Source organism: Anomaloglossus baeobatrachus, chromosome 7, assembly GCF_048569485.1.
Source record: "Anomaloglossus baeobatrachus isolate aAnoBae1 chromosome 7, aAnoBae1.hap1, whole genome shotgun sequence".
Classification (NCBI taxonomy): domain Eukaryota; kingdom Metazoa; phylum Chordata; class Amphibia; order Anura; family Aromobatidae; genus Anomaloglossus; species Anomaloglossus baeobatrachus.
The window spans coordinates 37641014-37664371 of NC_134359.1; the positions used below are offsets into that span (position 1 = coordinate 37641014).

Below are 23358 nucleotides of genomic sequence, written 5' to 3' on the forward strand. Positions count from 1 at the left end.
TTTTTTTTTTTATAAAATTGCTTATATTTATTAAAAGCAGCAAAAGGTAAAAAAACAACAACATAAATGTGGTATCGCTGTAGTCATACTGAACCGAAGAATAAAGCTGTTTCACCAAATTGTGAACTGCATAAAAAAAATAAAATAAATAATCCCTGAATTTCTATTTTATATTCAATCTGTCTCCCAAAAACTGGAATAGAAAGTGATCAAAAAACATTTTGTGCCTGAAAATGGTACCAATAAAAAGGTGACCTCATCCTGCAAAAGAAAAGACCTTACATGACACTGTTGGCAGAAATACAGAATAATTTTAGCTTTTAAAATATGGTGTGTTTTTAGCGTTTTTAGTGTGTGATAGTAGCCCCCCCCCCAAAAACTACCGTACATAAATCTGGTATCGCTGTAATTGCCCCGACCCAAAGAATAAAGCCGCCTTATATATTTTACTGCACAGAGAATGGTGTAAAAAATAAATTAAAGAAATTCTTGAACTGTTCTTGATTTATTAATTCTTCCTCCAAAAGATCACAGTAAAGCAGGTTTTACACGCTGCGACAGCACTAGCCGATGCTAGCGATGCCGAGCGCGATAGCACCCGCCCCCGTCGTACGGCCGATATGTATTGATCGCTGCCGTAGCGAACATTATCGCTACGGCAGCGTCTCACGGACTTACCTGCCCTGAGACCTCGCTGTGACCGGCGATCCGCCTCCTTTCTAAGCGACGTCACAGCAGCGTCACTGAACCGCCGCCCAATAGAAAAGGAGAGGAGGAGATGAGCGGCCGGAACCTCCCACCCACCTCCTTCCTTTCTCCTTTTCCGGTGGAGGCAGGTAAGGAGATGTTTGTCGGTCCTGCGGCGTCACACACAGCGATGTGTGCTGCCGCAGGAACAACAAACAACATTGTACCGTCGCTGCAGCGATATTATGGAGTGAGCGACGTGACAACGAGCTACGATATCGCACGTATTTGCACTCGTTGATCGTCGCTCATTTGCGTCACACGCTGCGATGTCACTACCGGCGCCGGATGTGCGTCACTACCGACATGACCCCGACGATATATCGGTAGTGATGTCACAGTGTGTAAAGCCCGCATAAGTCTTGGCTCACATTTATCCTGCGTGCTATGCTGAGAGCTTACATTGGGTTTCCATGTAAATCTCTGTCATAGGTAATTAGACAGAACCTCTGCTGGAAGATTTCCTATAATGAGGCAGAGCGAGTCACGTTGGTCTTAGTCTGTGATCCAGAGCTGTCAGTCTTTTTAGTGGTGCAAAAAAGCACGGTTGACTACAGTTTTGTGCATTTCTGAAAGGGAAGACGCTGGACACAGACCAGATGCAGTCCACAGTTACTCTAAACCTCACTATAGTGAATGGATCCCTTAGACTACTTTCACACTTGCGTTGAACGGAATCCGTTGCTATCCGCCGCCTTGAGGATTTACGGTAACCGTTGCAGGAAACCGTTCGATTCCTTCGATGACTTCTATTAGCTACGGATAGCAACGGATGGCCTTGCGTTCCATCCGTTAGCCAGCACAGCATCGGTTCAGAGCCAGTTATAGCTCTGCAGCGTTCGCCTGGTTCCTGTAAATTCTCTTGATTCTGCCCGCTACCTCGTTCGACTTCCCTGAGTCCCGTCTACCCTGTTTCATCCGACTTATCTGATTCCCGTCCTCCCCTTTTTGTCCGACCTCCCTGACTCCGGTCGTCTCCGTTTCTTCCGATCTCCCTGACTCCCGTCCCCTCCATCTTGTCTTACCTTCCCGTCTTCCTCTCCTGCCCCCTGTTTGTTGTTCCGTCCCTGCGCCCCCTTCCTGCTGCTTGCTCTCCTGGTTCTTGACCTCCGATCCGCCCCTGACATTGAATCCGCATACTCCTTTGTACTGTGTGACCTCCTGGCTCTGACCCTGCTTGTACGACTTCTCTGTTGAATCTTTGAGTGATTTCCTTTCGTGACTCCTTGTGAATTCATAGTCCTATTACACACACCAGAGTTCCGGCTCCCCCTAGTGGTGACTTTACACCCTTATCCGAAAAATAAGGCTAAAAACACTGAACAGCAAACTGTAATAAAAATTAATTTTGCCATTCTTTCAAGAGTTTTTGAAGCAATTTTTTAGATGTGTCTTAAAGTGGACATGCTCCAAAAATTCCTTAGAAAACGTGTGCACGTAGCCTGTAATGGAACCTGATCAATCAATGACGAATAAGTGAAACTCATAAGACGAAAACCAGGTCAAACACCAATGTAGTACAAAATTGGCAAACAAAAAGTGAAGGACACGGACGGCCGCACCATTGATTATCCGGGGTACATCTTTTTTTGTCCTTTATTACCACTAAGTACTCTACTAACATCGTGTCACAAATTGGTCGTGATTCATGCTAAAAGAAAGGTTACACTGATTAACGAAACTCAACTTTTTCTACGAAGCCTTCTCCGGTCACTGCCGGGCGGGAAGGCTTCTTTCTTCTTTCTTTATATACATGTTTTAAAGCAAAAAATGTAACAGAAGGAGAGATGAGCACAAGGCTGGATGACAGATCCCGGCTTTACTTCTGTTATGTTTGGTCTTAAACTATGATGTGACATGAAATGTATCTGCCGTATACATGGTCTACGGGATACATAATGCTTAGATGAGTGATGCAATGTGTATGGCTGGAGCTCTCGTACTAGGAGATGCCATAATGAGGGTATGTGACAAGAGTCCAAAACCAAAACCCTTTCACGCAACTCAATTGTCGCCATCAATGTTTAAAGCGGTTAGCTTCATATCAGCCAAAATGGAGCATAGCTACTCTAAAGGAGTTTTCCTAATAAAATAATGGTGTATCGCTATTATATGTAATCACTTTACTACCGGGATCCTGATATAAAAAATATAGCTCAAAGAATAACTCGGTATCACATCATGTACATTCCTTGCTTTTCCCGATAATACATTTTTGTCCAGAAGGCCATGTTCAAATCCTTACAGCACAATACCAAGCCTCATGTATGATGTGAACTTCTTAGAGTACAATCACATGATTGTCCCGTTTTTGCGGTCCACAAAAAACGGTCCTGTTTTTCCACAGATGCTTGTGTGACATCCTCATCCGTTCCGTATACGGTCCATGTGCCATCCGTGTGCTTTCCGTTTTTTTTGCGGACTGCAAAAAAATGGAAGGAGGGTTACATACAGTCAAAAGGTAGAAAGATAGATAGCTGGATAGATAGCTGGATAGATAAATATCTGGACAGATAGAGAGAAGGATAGATAGATAGATAGAGGGATAGATAGATAGATAGATAGATAGATAGAAAGAGAGATAGATAGATAGATAGATAGATAGATAGATAGATAGATAGATAGATAGATAGATAGATAGAGGGATAGATAGAGGGATAGATAGATAGAGGGATAGATAGATAGATAAATAGATAGATAGATAGATAGATAGATAGAGGGATAGATAAATATCTGGACAGATAGAGAGAAGGATAGATAGATAGATAGATAGATAGATAGAGGGATAGATAGAGGGATAGATAGAGGGATAGATAGATATAGATAGATAGATAGATAGATAGATAAGAAAAACATATATAATGTCCCACTCCCCTGCATTTTGTAATTTTACACCCTTTAGTGCTTTTCATGTGGCATTAAAGGGTGTTTAGCCTTGTACTTAGCCAAAAATAAATAAATAATTTAAAAAAAAAAAACCAACAGGTGGTTCCCCCCAAATGGGATTGCCAGCTAAGGTAAAGAGGACAGCTGTGATCTGGTATTCTCAGACTAGGGAGGTCCACAGTTATTGGACACTCCCCAGCCTAAAAATAGCAGGCCGCAGCCATCCCAGAAGTGGCACGCCATTAGATGCTCCAATCCTGGCGCTTTTCCCTAACTCATCCCGATGCCCTGGTGCGGTGGCAAATACAGTCATATATGGGGTTGATACTGTGTAATGTCAACTAGCATCAAGTGATGTCACGGCGTCTATCAGATACCTGACATCAGTAACCCAGTCAGTAATTAAAAAAAATAGACGACAACCAAATTTTTATTTAAAAAAACATTCCTCAACAAATTCCCTCTTTCACTAACTTATTGAAAGGAAAAAACAAAACCGGGTTTGGGGTAATCCAACAAGGGGGTCACACGACGATCCATACTCACTGTCCCAGTCAATGAAAAACAGAATGTTCTCCATTGAATGGGAGAGCAGTACAGTGACATGAGCTAACATCATTAGGTCAGGCCACATCACTGCAGGGCATGACGAACGCCAACGTCATAAGGTTAGCTCACTTCATTTCCTGCGGTGATGAACTCCGCTGAACTCGTGACGTCAGTGCTCGTCACTGAGTTCAATGACCGCCGCGTTGTCATGCGGAGTATTGTGAGTGGCCCATAACATCACCGCTCTTGAGGTGATATCGCTGAGGGCATGGAACTCAGTGATGAGCGCTGATGTCACATATTCAGCGGAAATCATCACAGCAGGAAATGATCTGAGCTAACCTCCTAATGGCAGCGCTCATCATCCCCGCAGCTGCTCACACAGTGCTGTGAGCTTCTCCGTGGCTGGCAGTGGAGTGGGACACGGACTCCAGGGGTACCGATAGACGGAAGACACACGGAAGTGCTTCTGTGTGGCTTCCGACGATTTTGCGGACCCATTGATTTGTATTATGTCGCAGTCCGCATTTATGGAACAGAATAGGACATGTTCCATAATAATGGAGCGGACATACAGACATCAATGTGTTTTTTGTATTAACTGATGGCACGCACCTTCCGTGTGCCATCCAATCCTACACAAAACACACTGGAAATATGGTCTTGTCAGTAGGAACTCACCAGGACAAATGGAACGGACATTTGAATAAGCCCTTACCCTTACACACCTAAGCTGGTGGAAAAGGTCTACCAGTTTTTCATAACTAATATTAAGTAGTAAAAAAGGGTGATTGAATAGATCTGACACCGCTGACTAAGCTTTGTTTCCTCGTGGAGGAATATCGGCTTCAAAATCCACATAAAAAGGCTTCAAATCCACCTTGTATACAGTTTGGTGTAGATTTCTGCTGAAAAATCCATTAAAAAAATGTCATGAGAGCATGGCGTTGGACTCACTATCAAGAGTTTTACCAAATTGCTGTTTTTTTTCTCCCACGGTACCCTTGTGTCTAACTATACGCGGATTATAATGAAGGCAATCTGGGCTACCGCCTAGGGCCTGAGGCTCCAGGGGGCCCATGGTCAGATTGCCCTTATGTTCTGTGCATATAACTACCTTGCCCCCATTCCTCCGGCGCAGATCTAAGGCAATATAGAACGGCAGCGCAGCTACAAGGCAGCATGTAAGCACCGGCATCAAGAAGAAGCGGAGCCCCGGGGACCGAGAGTGAGGTGAGTATGTGGCTTTCTTTAAATGATGGGATGTGTGCCAGTATATAGGGGGCTAAGTGGGGGCTCATACAGTATATAGGGGGGCTGTGTGAGGGCTTATACTATATCGAGGGGGTTATGCGGGGGCTCATGCTGTATACTGGTGCTATGTGGGGGCTCATGCTGTATATAGGGGTCCTGTGTGTGAGTTTATACTGTATATAGGAGACTATGTGGGAGCTCATGCTGTATATAGGGGAGGTGTGGGGGCTCATTCTGCATATAGGGGTGCTGTGTGTGAGTTCATACTGTATATAGGAGACTATGTGGGAGCTCATGCTGTATATAGGGGAGGTGTGGGGGCTTCTTCTGTATATATGGAGCTGTGTATGAGATCATATGGTATGTATTGGGTGCTTTCTGTGGGCTCTTACTGTATATAGGGGGATGTCAGCATACTTAATCCTGCTCAATACTAAGTGATACTATTAATATTAATATCAAATATTAAGTATAATTAACATATTAATATTGAGTAGAATTAATTTCAGCCTATTCATTCAGCCCTGCATAACAGTCACGGTCTCTCTTGTGGTCCCTCAGGAAAATTAATTTCCTACCCCTGCACTATTATGTATAGCACTGTCCATAAGGGAAAAAAAAATGCTCTCTGCTGTCTTTCTCATTTTGCATCTGAGATGTGCACCAGAGCACCTGTGTGTTTATCACGTAACTAGTGATGAGCGATCACTACCATGCTCGGGTGCTCAGTACTCGTAACTAGTGATGAGTGAGCACTACCATGCTCGGGTGCTCTGTACTGGTAACTAGTGATGAGCGGGCACTACCATGCTCGGGTGCTCAGTACTCGTAACTAGTGATGAGTGAGCACTACCATGCTCGGGTGCTCAGTACTCGTAACTAGTGATGAGTGAGCACTACCATGCTCGGGTGCTCAGTACTCGTAACTAGTGATGAGCGATCACTACCATGCTCGGGTGCTCTGTACTCGTAACTAGTGATGAGTGGGCACTACCATGCTCGGGTGCTCAGTACTCGTAACTAGTGATGAGTGAGCACTACCATGCTCGGGTGCTCAGTACTCGTAACTAGTGATGAGTGAGCACTACCATGCTCGGGTGCTCAGTACTCGTAACTAGTGATGAGTGAGCACTACCATGCTTGGGTGCTCAGTACTCGTAACTAGTGATGAGCGATCACTACCATGCTCGGGTGCTCTGTACTCGTAACTAGTGATGAGTGAGCACTACCATGCTCGGGTGCTCTGTACTCGTAACTAGTGATGAGTGAGCACTACCATGCTCGGGTGCTCAGTACTCGTAACTAGTGATGAGCGGGCACTACCATGCTCGGGTGCTCAGTACTCGTAACTAGTGATGAGTGAGCACTACCATGCTCGGGTGCTCAGTACTCGTAACTAGTGATGAGCGAGCACTACCATGCTCGGGTGCTCAGTACTCGTAACTAGTGATGAGCGAGCACTACCATGCTCGGGTGCTCAGTACTTGTAACTAGTGATGAGTGAGCACTACCATGCTCGGGTGCTCAATACTTGTAACTAGTGATGAGTGAGCACTACCATGCTCGGGTGCTCAATACTTGTAACTAGTGATGAGCGGGCACTACCATGCTCGGGTGCTCAGTACTCGTAACTAGTGATGAGCGGGCACTACCATGCTCGGGTGCTCAGTACTTGTAACTAGTGATGAGCGGACACTACCATGCTCGGGTGCTCTGTACTTGTAACTAGTGATGAGTGAGCACTACCATGCTCGGGTGCTCAGTACTCGTAACTAGTGATGAGCGAGCACTACCATGCTCGGGTGCTCAGTACTTGTAACTAGTGATGAGTGAGCACTACCATGCTCGGGTGCTCAATACTTGTAACTAGTGATGAGTGAGCACTACCATGCTCGGGTGCTCAATACTTGTAACTAGTGATGAGTGAGCACTACCATGCTCGGGTGCTCAGTACTCGTAACTAGTGATGAGCGGGCACTACCATGCTCGGGTGCTCAGTACTTGTAACTAGTGATGAGCGGACACTACCATGCTCGGGTGCTCAGTACTTGTAACCAGTGATGAGTGAGCACTACCATGCTCGGGTGCTCAATACTTGTAACTAGTGATGAGTGAGCACTACCATGCTCGGGTGCTCAGTACTCATAACTAGTGATGAGCGGGCACTACCATGCTCAGGTGCTCAGTACTTGTAACTAGTGATGAGTGAGCACTACCATGCTTGGGTGCTCAGTACTCGTAACTAGTGATGAGTGGGCACTACCATGCTCGGGTGCTCAGTACTTGTAACTAGTGATGAGTGAGCACTACCATGCTCAGGTGCTCAGTACTCGTAACTAGTGATGAGTGAGCACTACCATGCTCAGGTGCTCTGTACTGGTAACTAGTGATGAGCGGGCACTACCATGTTCGGGTGCTCAGTACTTGTAACTAGTGATGAGTGAGCACTACCATGCTCAGGTGCTCAGTACTAGTAACTAGTGATGAGCGGGCACTACCATGCTCGGGTGTTCAGTACTCGTAACTAGTGATGAGTGAGCACTACCATGCTCAGGTGCTCTGTACTCGTAACTAGTGATAACTGAGCACTACCATGCTCGGGTGCTCAGTACTCATAACTAGTGATGAGCGGGCACTACCATGCTCGGGTGCTCAGTACTGGTAACTAGTGATGAGTGAGCACTAACATGCTCGGGTGCTCAGTACTCGTAACTAGTGATGAGCGAGCACTACCATGCTCGGGTGCTCAGTACTCGTAACTAGTGATGAGCGAGCACTACCATGCTCAGGTGCTCAGTACTCGTAACTAGTGATAACTGAGCACTACCATGCTCGGGTGCTCAGTACTCATAACTAGTGATGAGCGGGCACTACCATGCTCGGGTGCTCAGTACTCATAACTACTGATGAGCGAGCACTACCATGCTCGGGTGCTCAGTACTCATAACTAGTGATGAGCGAGCACTACCATGCTCTGGTGGTCAGTACTCGTAACTAGTGATGAGCGGGCACTACCATGCTCGGGTGCTCGATACTGGTAACTAGTGGTGAGCGGGCACTGCCATGCTCGGGTGCTCAGTACTCATAACTAGTGATGAGTGAGCACTACCATGCTCGGGTGGTCAGTACTCGTAACTAGTGATGAGCGGGCACTACCATGCTCTGGTGCTCTGTACTCGTAACTAGTGATGAGCGGGCACTACCATGCTCGGGTGCTCAATACTGGTAACTAGTGGTGAGCGGGCACTGCCATGCTTGGGTGCTCAGTACTCATAACTAGTGATGAGTGAGCACTACCATGCTCGGGTGGTCAGTACTCGTAACTAGTGATGAGCGGGCACTACCATGCTCTGGTGCTCTGTACTCGTAACTAGTGATGAGCGGGCACTACCATGCTCGGGTGCTCAATACTGGTAACTAGTGGTGAGCGGGCACTGCCATGCTCGGGTGCTCAGTACTCATAACTAGTGATGAGTGAGCACTACCATGCTCGGGTGCTCAGTACTCATAACTAGTGATGAGAGAGCACTACCATGCTCGGGTGCTCGGTACTCGTAACTAGTGATGAGCGGGCACTACCATGCTCAGGTGCTCAGTACTCGTAACTAGTGATGAGCGAGCACTACCATGCTCGGGTGCTCAGTACTCGTAACTAGTGATGAGCGGGCACTACCATGCTCGGGTGCTCAGTACTCGTAACTAGTGATGAGCGGGCACTACCATGCTCAGGTGCTCAGTACTCATAACTAGTGATGAGCGGGCACTACCATGCTCGGGTGCTCTGTACTCGTAACTAGTGATGAGTGAGCACTACCATGCTCGGGTGCTCTGTACTCGTAACTAGTGATGAGCGAGCACTACCATGCTCGGGTGCTAGGTACTCATAACTAGTGATGAGCGGGCACTACCATGCTCGGGTGCTCGGTTTCTCATGTTGGACTAGGGCCTATACAGCTGCACCACCAGTTTCAGTAGTAAAATTGTACTGAAAGATTCCCTTTTTGAATCAATAAAAAAAGATATTATATCAGTAAATAATAAAATGTAGCTCCTGCAGCAATGCTCACAGTCACACAGCCCGATAACAAACTGTGTTTCTTTTTTCAATTCTAGCTGTTATTTCAAGGAACCAAGAAGGACCCGGAGAACTGGGGAAGGCGGTGCTCATCCCGAAAGATGATCAAGAAAAAATGAGAGAACTATTCAAAATCAATCAGTTTAACCTCATGGCCAGTGACTTAATTGCGTTAAACAGAAGCTTGCCGGATGTGAGACTAGAAGGGTAAGATCTACAATACAGATTCAGCTCTATTGATGTGATTGGAGCATGACTTATGGACAGGGGTGATGCTGTTTTTCTTAGAAATCATTTAAAGGGAAGCAATATTTTACCCATATTTGCTTTTATTTTATTCCCGTTGCTCCTCTGAGTATTCTGCATTTTGTTTTTTGTAAATCCGCCAAACGGTTCCAGAGATAAGGGCCTTTTTACTTAGTGCTAATTTGTGTGTGGGCGTGGCACTCAGGTTCCTCTGGGGCGTGTCTTTAGGCTGCTCTGCATAATTGCCATGTTAGCCACGCCCCCTAGAACACTAAATAAAAAGCCCCATATCTTTGGAACCGTAAAACGGATTTAAAAAAAAAAAGAAAAGGAATACTTAGGGGAGCAGCAGGAATGATATCGCACTGGGGACCAGGGGCGTTAATTGACTCCTCTGATACTGAGAGTTTAAGAGGGTTCTCTCACTTTGACCGACTGCCAGAGATAACTAGGAGAGGATGCAATGGATGAGAGAAATAAACACTCTTAGAAAACTGCTTTATACCTTCTAATGGCTTACTAGCCGCTAAGGGCCATTTTGAGACTGCGACAGGCAGTGGCGGCGAGGCTCTTTTTTCGGATGTGCAATACAAAACATATTTACTGTGCATCCAGTAAACAGTTCCTATGAAATATTGAAAACCCAGCATACTTGATGGATTGGACCATTTTTAGTTTTTTTTTGCGTCTTGGTTTTTTCTTTCTCTTCTTCCAAGATCCCAAACTTTTTTTTTAATTTCTCCAAAAGTTAGTTTTTAGTTTTGAATGGCATCTTTCATTTTACAATATAATGTACTGAAAAATGGGGGGTAAAAGTCAAAAAGTGGTGAAACAATTTAAAAGAAAAATACAACTTTGGCTTATGTTTTTTCTCTTTTCATTTTGAGATAAAAAGATGGCCTGCCAATTTTATTTTCTGGATAAATATGATTAAGGTAATATCATATATTATATATTATAATTAATTAATATATTATATATTATAATATATAAATATAATATATTATTTATATAATAAAAATAATAATAATTATTATATGTTATAAATAAATATATAAATAATTATTTATATAATAAATAGGGATGATCGAATACCACAAATATTCGGCTTTGCAAATATTCGCCGAATAGGTCACCGAATAAGTCTTCTTCCAAGATCACAAACTTTTTTTTTAATTTCTCTAAAAGTTAGTTTTTAGTTTTGAATGGCATCTTTCATTTTACAATATAATGTACTGAAAAATGGGGGGTAAAAGTCAAAAAGTGGTGAAACAATTTAAAAGAAAAATACAACTTTGGCTTATGTTTTTTCTCTTTTCATTTTGAGATAAAAAGATGGCCTGCCAATTTTATTTTCTGGATAAATATGATTAAGGTAATATCATATATTATATATTATAATTAATTAATATATTATATATTATAATATATAAATATAATATATTATTTATATAATAAAAATAATAATAATTATTATATGTTATAAATAAATATATAAATAATTATTTATATAATAAATAGGGATGATCGAATACCACAAATATTCGGCTTTGCAAATATTCGCCGAATAGGTCACCGAATAAGTCTTCTTCCAAGATCACAAACTTTTTTTTTTAATTTCTCTAAAAGTTAGTTTTTAGTTTTGAATGGCATCTTTCAATTTAAAATATAATGTACTGAAAAATGGGGGGGTAAAAGTCAAAACGTAGTGAAACAATTTTAAAAAAATACAACATTAGCTTATGTTTTTTCTCTTTTCATTTTGAGATAAAAAGATGACTTGGCAATTTTTATTTTCTGGATAAATATGATTAAGGTAATATCATATATTATAATTAATTAATATATTATATATTATTTATATAATAAAAATAATAATAATTATTAAATATTTTAAACAAATACATATATAAATAATTATTTATATAATAAATAGGGATGATTGAATACCACAAATATTCGGCTTCGCGAATATTCGCCGAATAGGTCGCCGCTATTCGACTATTCGCGAATATTCGATGCACAATGTAGGTATATGGAAAACCCAAATAACACCCGAATAACAACTATTCGGGCTTCCCATAGACTTACACTACACATCGAATATTGGCATAGCGGTGACCTATTCGTTGGATATTCGCGAAGGCGAATATTCTGGTATTCGATCATCCCTAATAATAAATATATTATATAAATAATATATTATCTATTATATATTATTTATACATATAAAAAAAAAAATTTGATTTATGTTGCTATTTTCTGATGTTGGTAACTTTTTTTATTTTTGAATCAGTGAACCTGAGTATGGTCTTGCTTTTTTGTGTGGCGATCGTATTTATTGTTGTTGCTCAGCTGTCATATTTATTGTACCAGGTCTGGTAACAAATTTGCAGCCGGCGTAGCTACTTACCAACCATTTAAATGCTGCTGTCAGACATCATCAGCATCATCTAAACAGTTAAAGGGGTATTCCCATCTACAAGTTCTTACCCTAATATGTAGTAACTGTAATAATATTAATATTAGCAAATACCTCCAATTAGAAATGTAGTATAGTTCTCCTGATTAGCTATGTCTCTTACCTCATCTGCAGGGCATTGCAGAAGCTAAGGTAACGACCATGCATATATTGACAGTTATGCGGGCTTTACACGAGACGATATATCGTGCGATATGTCGTCGGGGTCACGGTTTTCGTGACGCACATCCGGCATAGCGCACGGGTCGGCCTGTGTGACACCTCCGATCGACGCAGTATCGCTCACAAATCGTGAGTCGTGTACTTGTCGTTAACTATCATAATATCGTTTATTTTCATGGGTGCAGGTTGTTCATCATTTCCGTGGCATCACACGTTGCTCCGTGTGACACCACGGGAACAATGAACACAGCGTACCTGCGTCCCACGGCACCCGCTGGCTTAATGGAAGGAAGGTGGTGGGCGGGATGTTTACATCTCGCTCATCTCCGCTTCTCCGCTTCTATTGGCCGGCTGCCGTGTGACGTCGCTGTGACGCTGAACGTCCCGCCCACTTCAGGAAGTGGACGTTCGTCGCCCACAGCGAGGTCGTCCGGAATGTAAGTACGTGTGACGGGGGTTAAACGAGTTTGTGCGCCACGGGCAGCGATTTGCCCGTGACGCAAAAATGACAGGGGCGGGTGCGATCCCTCGTGCTATCGCACGATAGAGCGACTCGTGTAAAGCAGGCTTTAGTTGCTTGTGGTCATAACCATGGATATCTAATGCGGGCGTCACACGAGACGATCTATCATGCGATATGTCGTCGGGGTCACGGTTTTCGTGACGCACATCCGGCATCGTTAGTGATGTCGTTTCGTGTGACACTTCTGAGCGAATCTGAACGTATCCAAATCGGTAACAAATCGTGTATCGTTGACACGTCGCTCATTTTTAAAAAGTAATTTATTTTTCTTTGCGCCGGTTGTTCATTGTACCCGGGGCAGCACACATCGCTCCGTGTGACACCCCGGGAACGATGAACACAGCATACCTGCGTCCCGCGGCTCCCGCCGGCTATGCGGAAGGAAGGAGGTGGGCGGGATATTTACGTCCCGCTCATCTCCGCCCCTCCTCTTCTATTGGCCGGCCGCTGTGTGACGTCGCTGTGATGCCGAACGTCCCACCCCCTTCAGGAAGTGGATGTTCGCCGCCCACAGCGAGGTCTCTCAGCAGGTAAGTGCGTGTGACGGCGGTTTAACGACTTTGTGCGCCACGGGCAACTAATTGCCCGTGACGCACAAACGACGGGGACGGATACGATCTCTCGTGCGATCGCACGATAGATCGTACCGTGTGATGCCCGCATTAGAGTCCTGCACATGAGGTAAGAGACATAGCCATTCAGGAGAACTATACTACATTTCTAATCAAGGTATTTGCTAATATTATTATTATTATTATTATTATTATTATACCTGTTACACATTGGGATAGGATCTTAGAGATGGGAATACCCCTTTAAGCAGCAATCAGCGCTAATTTTGGTTACTTCTGTCAGAGGCAAGAGCCAGTAACCATCCTGTATAAATCACACCCACTCCACACCTGCTACTAATGACATACATTTTTTTATGAGGCCCTGTAGAGGTTAAAGGTTATGTTCACTTTCACAAAAAACATCTGAAATGTAAACAAAAAAATGAAGCAACTTTACAAGTAAAATTTTCTAAGGTCTTGTGTCCATAGCTTCTCTCCAGGCCAATGTGTCTCCATGGTAACAGACTACAAACACACTGTTAGTAGTCAGATCCTTTGGAAATTACTCCCTTCCATCTGTGCCTTATATCGTTCATGGAGCACATGGTGTCACACTAGGTATGGTGAAGTACCAAGCAAGCGGCGAAAGGCAAGGGAAAGGAGAGATGGTGATCCCTCTCCAAACCTACTTGCTGGTCCCTGGGGTCCCTCATCACACTAGATAGGTTCCGCACTTATGCACCAAGCCGAATACCTGACCCTAGGTATTCCTAGTGCTGGACCCTAAATAGGGAACTTGTGGCATGAGCTCTTTAACTCCAATAAACGCTAAAGAAAGACACAAGTAAGACACATGGGGGAAAAGCATTAATTACTTATCTACAGATGACTCAGGTCAAAGTTCAGCAAAGCATCAGCAACAATAATACAGATGAGAGCAAACCACCTACTTGCAACCAGAGTTTGAAGGAACTTGGTGCTCAGCCCAGTGTGAGCCGCTTGCAGTGTGTGACCGGCTCACACTGTGGGTAACAACAGCATGATCGGATATTGTCACGCTAGGTAGGGGGAACTACCAAGTGTACGTCGAAAGGTAATGGAAGAGAAACTCTGTGTCTAGGGAAGGGGGAGGAGATGGTGACCCCTGACCGAACCTACTGCAGGTCCCTGGGGTCTCTCACCACCCTTGATAGGTTCCACTCCTATGCGTCGAGCCGAATACCTGACTCTAGGTATCCCTCGTGCTGGACCCTAAATAGGAAATGGATGGGATGAGCTCTTCATCAACCCCACTAAACGCTAAATGAAGACACAAGGAGGACACACGGGGAAAATGCATGAACTACTTATCTACAGATGACTCCGGCAGGAGTTCAGCAAAGTTACAGCAACGATTCCACAGAGGAGTACAAGCCACCTGCTTGCATCCAGAGTTTGAATGAACTGAAAAATATCACCAGCACCAGTTAAGGGAAGCAACGATTATTTAAGCACTAACAGAATACTGATGATCAGCAGCTGGGTGGAAAGCGAGCTCCTGCGGGGTCCAAAGGAATGAAGGGACACAGGGAATACTGATGATCAGCAGGGGGAGAGATGAATCCAGCAGGAAAGCTACCTATACCAATGAATACTGACAGCAGGAACAATGGAAAGTCAGGGAGCAGTTCAGCGCAGCCAAACGCTGTGACCTTCTACTGCAGGAAACCACATGACTGTCTGTTACCCGTGACACATGAAAATTAGTAAGGCAGTCGGAATAAATTACACAGGGTCAATTTGTTGTCTGTTACTATGGAAACACATAGGTGTGCATAGAATAAATTACACATGGTCAATTTGTTGTCTGTTACTATGGAAACACATAGGTGTGCATAGGAGCTGTAGGCACAAAACGGTAAGATCCTTTATTTTTTAGATTTCAGCTGCTTTGGAAAAAAAAAAACAATTGTTGCCGAGTCCAAAAAAAAAGCAAAACCTTCAATCTCAGCAAATGCCAAAGGTAAATGTGTTTTACGAAGCAGCGGGCCCCGCGACAGCCGGAGGCTAATAACCAAATATTCCTGGACCTCGGAATATGGTTTTGTAGTATTTAGCACGGTCTCGTGGCAATTAGCATCACACGTCATTATGTATTCCTGGCTGGATTCTGCAGTAGACGGATAGTTTTGTATTGTTTCTAAGGAAACTAACAGCACAATAGAGAATAATCTGTTTACTATGTAATTCTTCAGTCAGGCACAAATTATATTCAAGTTACAGAAAAACACATTGGATTATTTTTTTATTTTTTTTTCCCCTCGCGGTAATGTGAACATACAGTTAGCCTCCCATTGGCAATGGTTGGATAACTAATGTAAGTATCCCCTAAAGACATCATGTTATTTTTCCATCCAAAAATAGCTGCCTTCATCCTGACCATATGCCTGAGGATTGATGCAGACAGTGGAAAATAATGAATCTCTGTTTTCTGCACTGTTTGGCTATCATTCACGATCATCGTACAACATGCCTATTGATATATTTTATTTTCATGGCAAAACCATGCGGATACATATGTCAGGATAATAAATGAGAAAAAAAATGAATAGGAAAGTGCATATAGTATATTAATATACGAGGGATGCAATTTGGAGGTTTACTAGTGTTTAGATGTTAAAAACTGGAAACTGTAATTCTTTCTGTGACCATTAGGGGAGCTCTCTGCAAGGTCATTTATCAGCTAATATATAAAGCTGAGTGTATGTGTTTGTATGTGTATATGTGTGTATGTCCGCTAATCCGCATCATCACGTTTACAATCACGAAATTTTGCACAGACACTCCATATGACTCAGGGAACGTCATAGACTATGTTTTGACGGAAAAATGTAACCCTGTGCTTTACAGTTACTCTCCAAAAAACCTGCCTTCATTAAAGTCAATAGAGCTGCGAGCTACAGGTCATTAATAGGAGCACTGATTGGTTAATATAGGAACAAAATAAATTGTTAGTATAAGAAGTGTATGTGTGACGTAATAAGATGTTGGTGGGGAGACAGATTGAGAGACAGAAAGAGACAGAGAGACAGAGACAGACAGTCAAAGAGATAGACAGAGGCAGACAGACAGATACAGACAGGGAAAGAGACAGGCAGACAGGGAAACAGAGAGACAAACAGACAGACAGGGAAAGAGACAGGCAAAGACAGACATGGAAAGAGACAGGCAGACGGGGAAGAGACAGACAGGGAGAGACAGGGAAAGAGACAGACAGGGAAAGAGACAGGGAAAGAGACAAAGACAAGGAAAGAGATGGGGAAAGAGACAGAGACAGAAGGGGGAAAAGACAGACAGGGAACAAGACAGACGGGGAACAACACAGACGGGGAAAGAGACAGATGGGGAAAGAGACAGACACAGAGAGAGAGAGACAGACACAGATATAGAGAGACAGACACATACAGACACAGAGATAGAGAGAGACAGACACAGACAGACACAGAGATAGAGAGAGAGACAGACACAGAGAGACACAGAGATAGAGACAGACAGACACAGACATAGAGACAGACAGACACAGATATAGAGACAGACAGACACAGAGATAGAGACAGACACAGAGACTGATACAGAGACAGACAAAGAGATAGACACAGAAAGACAGAGATAGACATAGACAGACAAAGAAATAGACACAGACAGACAGATAGACATGGATAGAGACAGAGACACACATGGATAGAGATAGACACACAGAAAGACAGACAGACAGGGAAAGAGACAGACACACAGAGACAGACAGGGAAAGAGACAGACAGAGAGACAGACACACAGAGACAGACAGACACAGACAGAGACAGACAGACAGACACACACACAGAGACAGACACACAGAGACAGACAAACAAACAGAGACAGACAGAGACTGGGAGAGAGATAGAGAGACAGTTACTATCCCGGTCAATGCCCGGGTACTACAGCTAGTTGAGTATAAAGGAAGCTGTAAAAATGATTTTGAAGAGAGCTCCCCCTAGTGGCAACTGCAGGAATGTAGAATTTTATCTTTTTACAGGAAAGATGTTTGATAAGGAACATCTTTCTTGGGTCTTATCATAAGAAGATAAAAAAACAATCCCAATTTCTATAATAACTTTTGGACCATTCATTAAGTTATATTAAACAATATTCCAAATCCAAGACTAGCACTAATCCAAGGTGATCCAAGGTTCTACTCCGTCATCTGATGGTATGGTCATCCATGCATGGGCAAGAGGACGCCCAGCGCATGGCGCAACACAGAAGTAACGATGGGGATGGAGAGGGTAGGAAGGCCATAGCAGTGGGAAAAGGGGAGATAGGTATCTCAGGGTTCAGATATAAGTTATTATCAGGAGGTGACCTAATTCCCCTAAACAGGTCCCCCCCCCCTGTCGCCATCATGTGCCTAGTCCCTGGCTATCTCTCCACTCTCACAGGATAGTAATAAGGCCGGAGAGTGCACTAGACTTCACCACTGCAATAATAAGACACAGAGGAAGAAGACAGACAGAGGGACATAGACAAAGAAGGATATACACCAACTCTACTGTTGCAGACAAACACCAGGGCTACAAGTGACATGATTTCAGTACCTTCAGAGACTTGCTCCTTCCACAGTAGTCAGTTTAGAAATAGATTCTATACCCGGCATCAGGTGATGAAACATGTGATTATTTAAAGGGAACCTGTCAGGTGCAATATGCACCCAGAGCCACGAGCAGTTCTGGGTGCATACTGCTAATCCCTGCCTAACCGTCCCTGTATACACTAGCATAGATAAAGACATCTTTAGAAAAACTATTTCTAAAGATCTTTTATCTTATGCTAATGAGCGAGGGGACTAGTCTCAAGGATGTTAAATCCCCCCTGACTGGCTGCCCTCTTAGCATGTTAGCACACCCACAGGGGCGTACTAACATGTTATTCAATGCAGCGTCACCAGCGGTGCCACGTGTACCTGTGTTCGCTGTCAACGCGCTTCTGAATGCCCGGCACTTCTGGTCATGTGCAGTAGACCTCGATGAAGCCAGACACCCGGCTTCATATTGTGCATGACTGGAAGCGCCGGGCATTCAGAAGCGCGGTCACACTGCTGGTGATGCCGCTTTGAATAGCATATTCAGAGTTTATCAAGTTACTTATAGATCTAGCAGAATCCAGTAAAGTAGCAGAGTTGAGTTCATCAGGTGACCTACAGATATAGCAGGGTCCAGTAAAATAGCAGAGCTGAGTTTATCAAGTTACTTACAATTGTAGCAGAGTCCAGCAAAGTAGCAGAGCTGAGTTTATCAAGTTATGTACAGATCTAGCGGAGTCCAGCAAAGTAACAGAGCTGAGTTTTTCAAGTTTTATTACAGTTGTAGTAGAGTCCAGAAAAGTAGTAGAGTTGAGTTTATCAAGTGACTTACAGATCTAGCAGACTCCAGCAAAGAAGCAGAGCGGAGTTTATCAAGTGACTTACAGATCTAGCAGAGTCCAGAAAAGTAACAGAGCTGAGTTTATCAACTTACTTAAAGATCTAGCAGAGTCCAGCAAAGTAGCAGAGTCCAGCAAAGTAGCAGAGCTGTGTTTATCAAGTTACTTCCAAATCTAGCAGAGTGCAGCAAAGTAGCAGAGCTGAGTTTTTCAGGATACTTACAGATCTAGCAGAGTCCAGCAAAGTAGCAGAGCTACATTTATCAAGTTACTTACAGATGTAGCAAAGTCCAGCAAAGTAGCAGAGTTGATTATGTCAGGTTACTTACAGATGTAGCAAAGTCCAGCAAAGTAGCAGAGTTTAGTAGTTCAAGTGACACAACAATAGAATTGCAAAGACCAGGGGTGTGATAGTAGTGGCGCGTATGCCTACCACCTGAATACTCTTGCAGCATGCAGCTGCCTAAGCCATTCAGTACGGCTGAGGACCTGAACTCAGCGATAGGCACCTGGTGAGGGTGGTGGTAGCCTGACATGCTCTGGAACAGAGAGAGAAAGCTACAGGGGAGAAAATCAGAGCTGGAGAAAGACAGGGGAGGAAGAGCCATAAGGAATACAATGGAAAGGTCAGCTCTGGAGCCGAGGAAGGTGAGTAACCCAGGTATATTGAAATCCAACCTGAGTCTTGTCCCCTGAGGGTAGATGGAGGGGAAATAGATCCCCCATGTAACTTTTTCCCTGCTGGCACAGCTCTATGAGTACTAGCTAGTAGTACTGGCAAGGTCAGTAATATGGGCTTTATTGGACATTTATGAGATATTTAATAAGAATCCTCAAATTAGATGACATTATAGCAGCTCCATTATCACATCATCTGGATGGACACTGAGGATGTGTTGGGATTGCACGTCCCTCATCCGACCTTGTCTGTTATATATACTCTATCCACACTCCGATACGGCCGTTTTATGAGATTGTAGAAGAGTTACAATGTGTCTGCGGACGTATCCTCTGGTTTTATATTCATGATTGCTGTCTATTAAACTTTACTAGAATACTGAGAGACTTACTGGAGATAATCTCACATTGATTTATTTCCATCCCCTGTAAATCGTTCACAAAGCGATATATACATAGGAAATAAGGATTCTTCTGCTATTTGGTTCAGAATAGGAAGTATCATAGAAAATGTTCACATCTGTCCACTGCTTTATGAGTTAGGGCTCAGTCACATGACTACAGGATTTATTCCACGTATGAGAACAAAGGACCAAGTTTCATCAGTGATTTCATCAGAATATCGTCTGAGTATCATCAGAGTTTGGTCCAAGTTTCATCAGTTTTATAAGGATGAGAAAAGCAAAAAATTCCACCTTCTCCTATTTAGCAGTCGGTGAAAAATGGGCAGCACGTGGAGCTCATCAGACTCTTATGCCTGCTTTACACGGGTCGACCGATCGTGCGATTTCACGATCGACCGTACCCGCCCCCGTCTTTTGTGCGTCGCGGGCAAATCGTTGCCCGTGACGTACAAAGTCGGTAACCCCCCGTCACACGTGCTTAGCTCCTGGGCGACGTCGCTGTGGGCGGCGAACATCCTCTTTCTGAATGGGGAGGGACGTTCGGCGTCACAGCGATGTCACCCAGCCGCCGGCCAATAGAAGTGGAGGGGCGGAGATGAGCGGGATGTAAACATCTCGCCCACCTCTTTCCTTCTGCATTGCCGGCGGGTGCTGCGTGACGCAGGTAAGATGTGTTCATTGTTCCCGGGGTGTCACACACTGCGATGTGTGCTGCCCCGAGTACGATGAACAATCAGCGCCATTGTAATTAAACGATATTATGAAACTGAGTGACGCGTACACGACTCACGATTTGTGAGTGATACTGCGTCACTCAGAGGTGTTACACAAGACGACGTCGTGAACGATGCCGGATGTGCGTCAAGAAATACGTGACCCCGACGATGCATCGCACCAGAGTTCATCTCGTGTACAGCACCCTTAAGGGGTACTTTGCACACTACGACATCGCAAGCCGATGGTAGCGATGCCGAGCGCGATAGTCCCCGCCCCCGTCGCAGCAGCAATATCTTGTGATTGATGCTGTAGCGAACATTATCGCTACGCCAGCTTCACACGCACTTACCTGCCCTGCGACGTCGCTCTGGCCGGCGAACCAGCTCCTTCCTAAGGGGGCGGGTCAAGTGGTGTCACAGCGACATCACACGGCAGGCGGCCAATAGAAGCAGAGGGGCGGAGATGAGCGGGACGTAAACATTCCGCCCACCTCCTTCCTTCCTCATTGCAGCTGGGACACAGGTAAGGCGATGTTCCTTGCTCCTGCGGCTTCATACACAGCGATGTGTGCTGCCGCAGGAACGTGGAACTACATCGTACCTGTCGTTGCAGCGACATTATGGAAATGCCCGACACTACACCGATCATACAATTTCGACACTTTTGCGCTCGTTAATCGTATTAAAAAGGATTCACGTACTCCGATGTTGACGACGACGCCGGATGTGCGTCACTTTCGATTTGACCCCACCGACATCGCAGCTGTGATGTCGTAGTGTGCAAAGTACCCCTTATTGCCGAGTTTGATCACATGTTGTAAGAAAGCCAATCACTTCTGCTCCTCTCATTTTTAGGCTGGAGGAAATATTCAACCTATGCCAACTATAGTTTATGCTGTGTTGGTCTGTGAGTTGAGGTGTCACAGACTTGCTGGAGAAAAAGTTGTTTTGTGCTTGGTGTGGTTGTGAATTTTGCTGTTGTATTCTTCTATGCTTATTACTTGCTCTAATTTTCCTCCTAATCTTTTATTGTCTTATACATCTGTGTGTGCGTGCCGTGTGAGTTTTGGTTTCCCCTGTTTGTCTATTTCTGTGGGTTAAATCACACTCCTGTCCCAGCCCCCACAGTGGGATGGGGTGTAAGATCCGGGCTGGTCAGGAACAGGGCCAGGAAGGAGACTCAGAAATTCCCACCGTGAGGGGTATCTCTTAGAATCGGTATAGCACAGGCCCCCTTAGTCTAAGGGTCACCTTCGTGGCCCCAGTTTACCACTATCCCCATAGTCCCTCGTGACAGTAGACCTGTCACCAGATCAAAATTGGCCAGTTTTTTGTCTTATGTTGTTCCCTCCCACTGGTCTCCTGAGAAGTCAGATTTTTTTCTTTTTTTTAAGTCTGCCATACAGTTACAGAGATATGCTACTTTATATTTACTGCTATATTTTATGATCTTTACAAGGGGGCGTGGCTCACAAGGTAATAATACAGAGGAGCCTGAAGACACGCCCCTGAGGATCCTGTGACTCATGCCCCTTTGGTAAAGACAATAAAAGTTAGCTCTAAGTAAAAAGAAAAAAAAGGAACACTCAGGGGAGCAGCGAGAATAAAATAAGGGCAAAAACTGGACACTTTTGACATTGTTACAGGTCCTCTTTAAAGGGCTTTAAATGAATGATATTAAGGGACATGCAGTAATAAAGTCTGTTGTTGCCAAATGATTCAGATTGGGTCTATATTTTTTTTATGCAAAAAACACACTGCCACAGTTCTGCTCTAAAGGCCGGGATCAGAGACATCTCTGTTCTTTGTAGTTTTAATATTCCCTGTTATTAGCGTGTATCTAGGTATGCCCTAATAATTGCTTGTGTTCTGTTTGCTTTGGCAGGCAGATTTCTGCCAGTACATGGTTAAAAAAAAACAAAAAAAAAAAACAATGAAAATATCATCCTGCTGAGATCTCAAACTCTCGGTACAAGCTGCAGCTGTCAGTCATGCTGGATGGGCAGAGACCAAATGCACTTATATATCTGGACTGATAAGATATTAATTTATAATCACAGTATTACACAGCCATTTTCACATTGACTTTTAAAAATAAGTACACCAGTCTCAACAGGTCTGATAGATCTATTTAACAATGTATACTGTCTGTTTTGTAAAAATCAGGTGCAAAATTCACTATTGAAAAAATACAAATGGTCTTACAAGGAAATTATAGTTAAAAAAAAGAATAAGAACATGTCTTCTGGTCCTTAAAGGGAACCTGTCACCAGATTTTTCCCTTATGAGCTGTGGCCACCACCACTGAGCTCTTATATACAGCATTCCAGAATACTGTACAGGCCGCTGTGTAGAACGTAAAAATCACCTAAGGGGCGGTCCAGTCCAATGGGCATAGCTGGTCTGGGTCTAGCGCCTCCTCCACTTTGTGCAGTTGCCGTCCTCCTTCCCAGCCCCATGTGCATACGCATCCTACGTCATTCACAGAGAGGCCTCCATAGTGCTCTTGCGCATGCGCACCTCTCTCTGCCTGGCCGAGGTCAGATCAAATTATTGTAGTACGCATGCGCGGGCGGTCTTTAACCTTTTTTCGCGCCTGCGCATTACAGTACTTTTACTTTTCTCTGCCCTGAGCAGGACGGATCA

General features: G+C 44.0%; 1 protein-coding gene across 5 annotated transcripts in view; it reads left to right on the forward strand.

The window, feature by feature from the left end:
• GALNT13 (polypeptide N-acetylgalactosaminyltransferase 13) overlaps nt 1–23358 on the forward strand; it is a 455667-nt gene that overhangs the window by 139957 nt on the left and 292352 nt on the right. For all 5 annotated transcript variants that reach the window (XM_075317226.1, XM_075317227.1, XM_075317230.1 and 2 more), the window contains exon 2: nt 9550–9718. In XM_075317226.1, coding sequence (XP_075173341.1) covers nt 9550–9718 — 169 coding nt within the window. The remainder of the gene's footprint in view (nt 1–9549; nt 9719–23358) is intronic.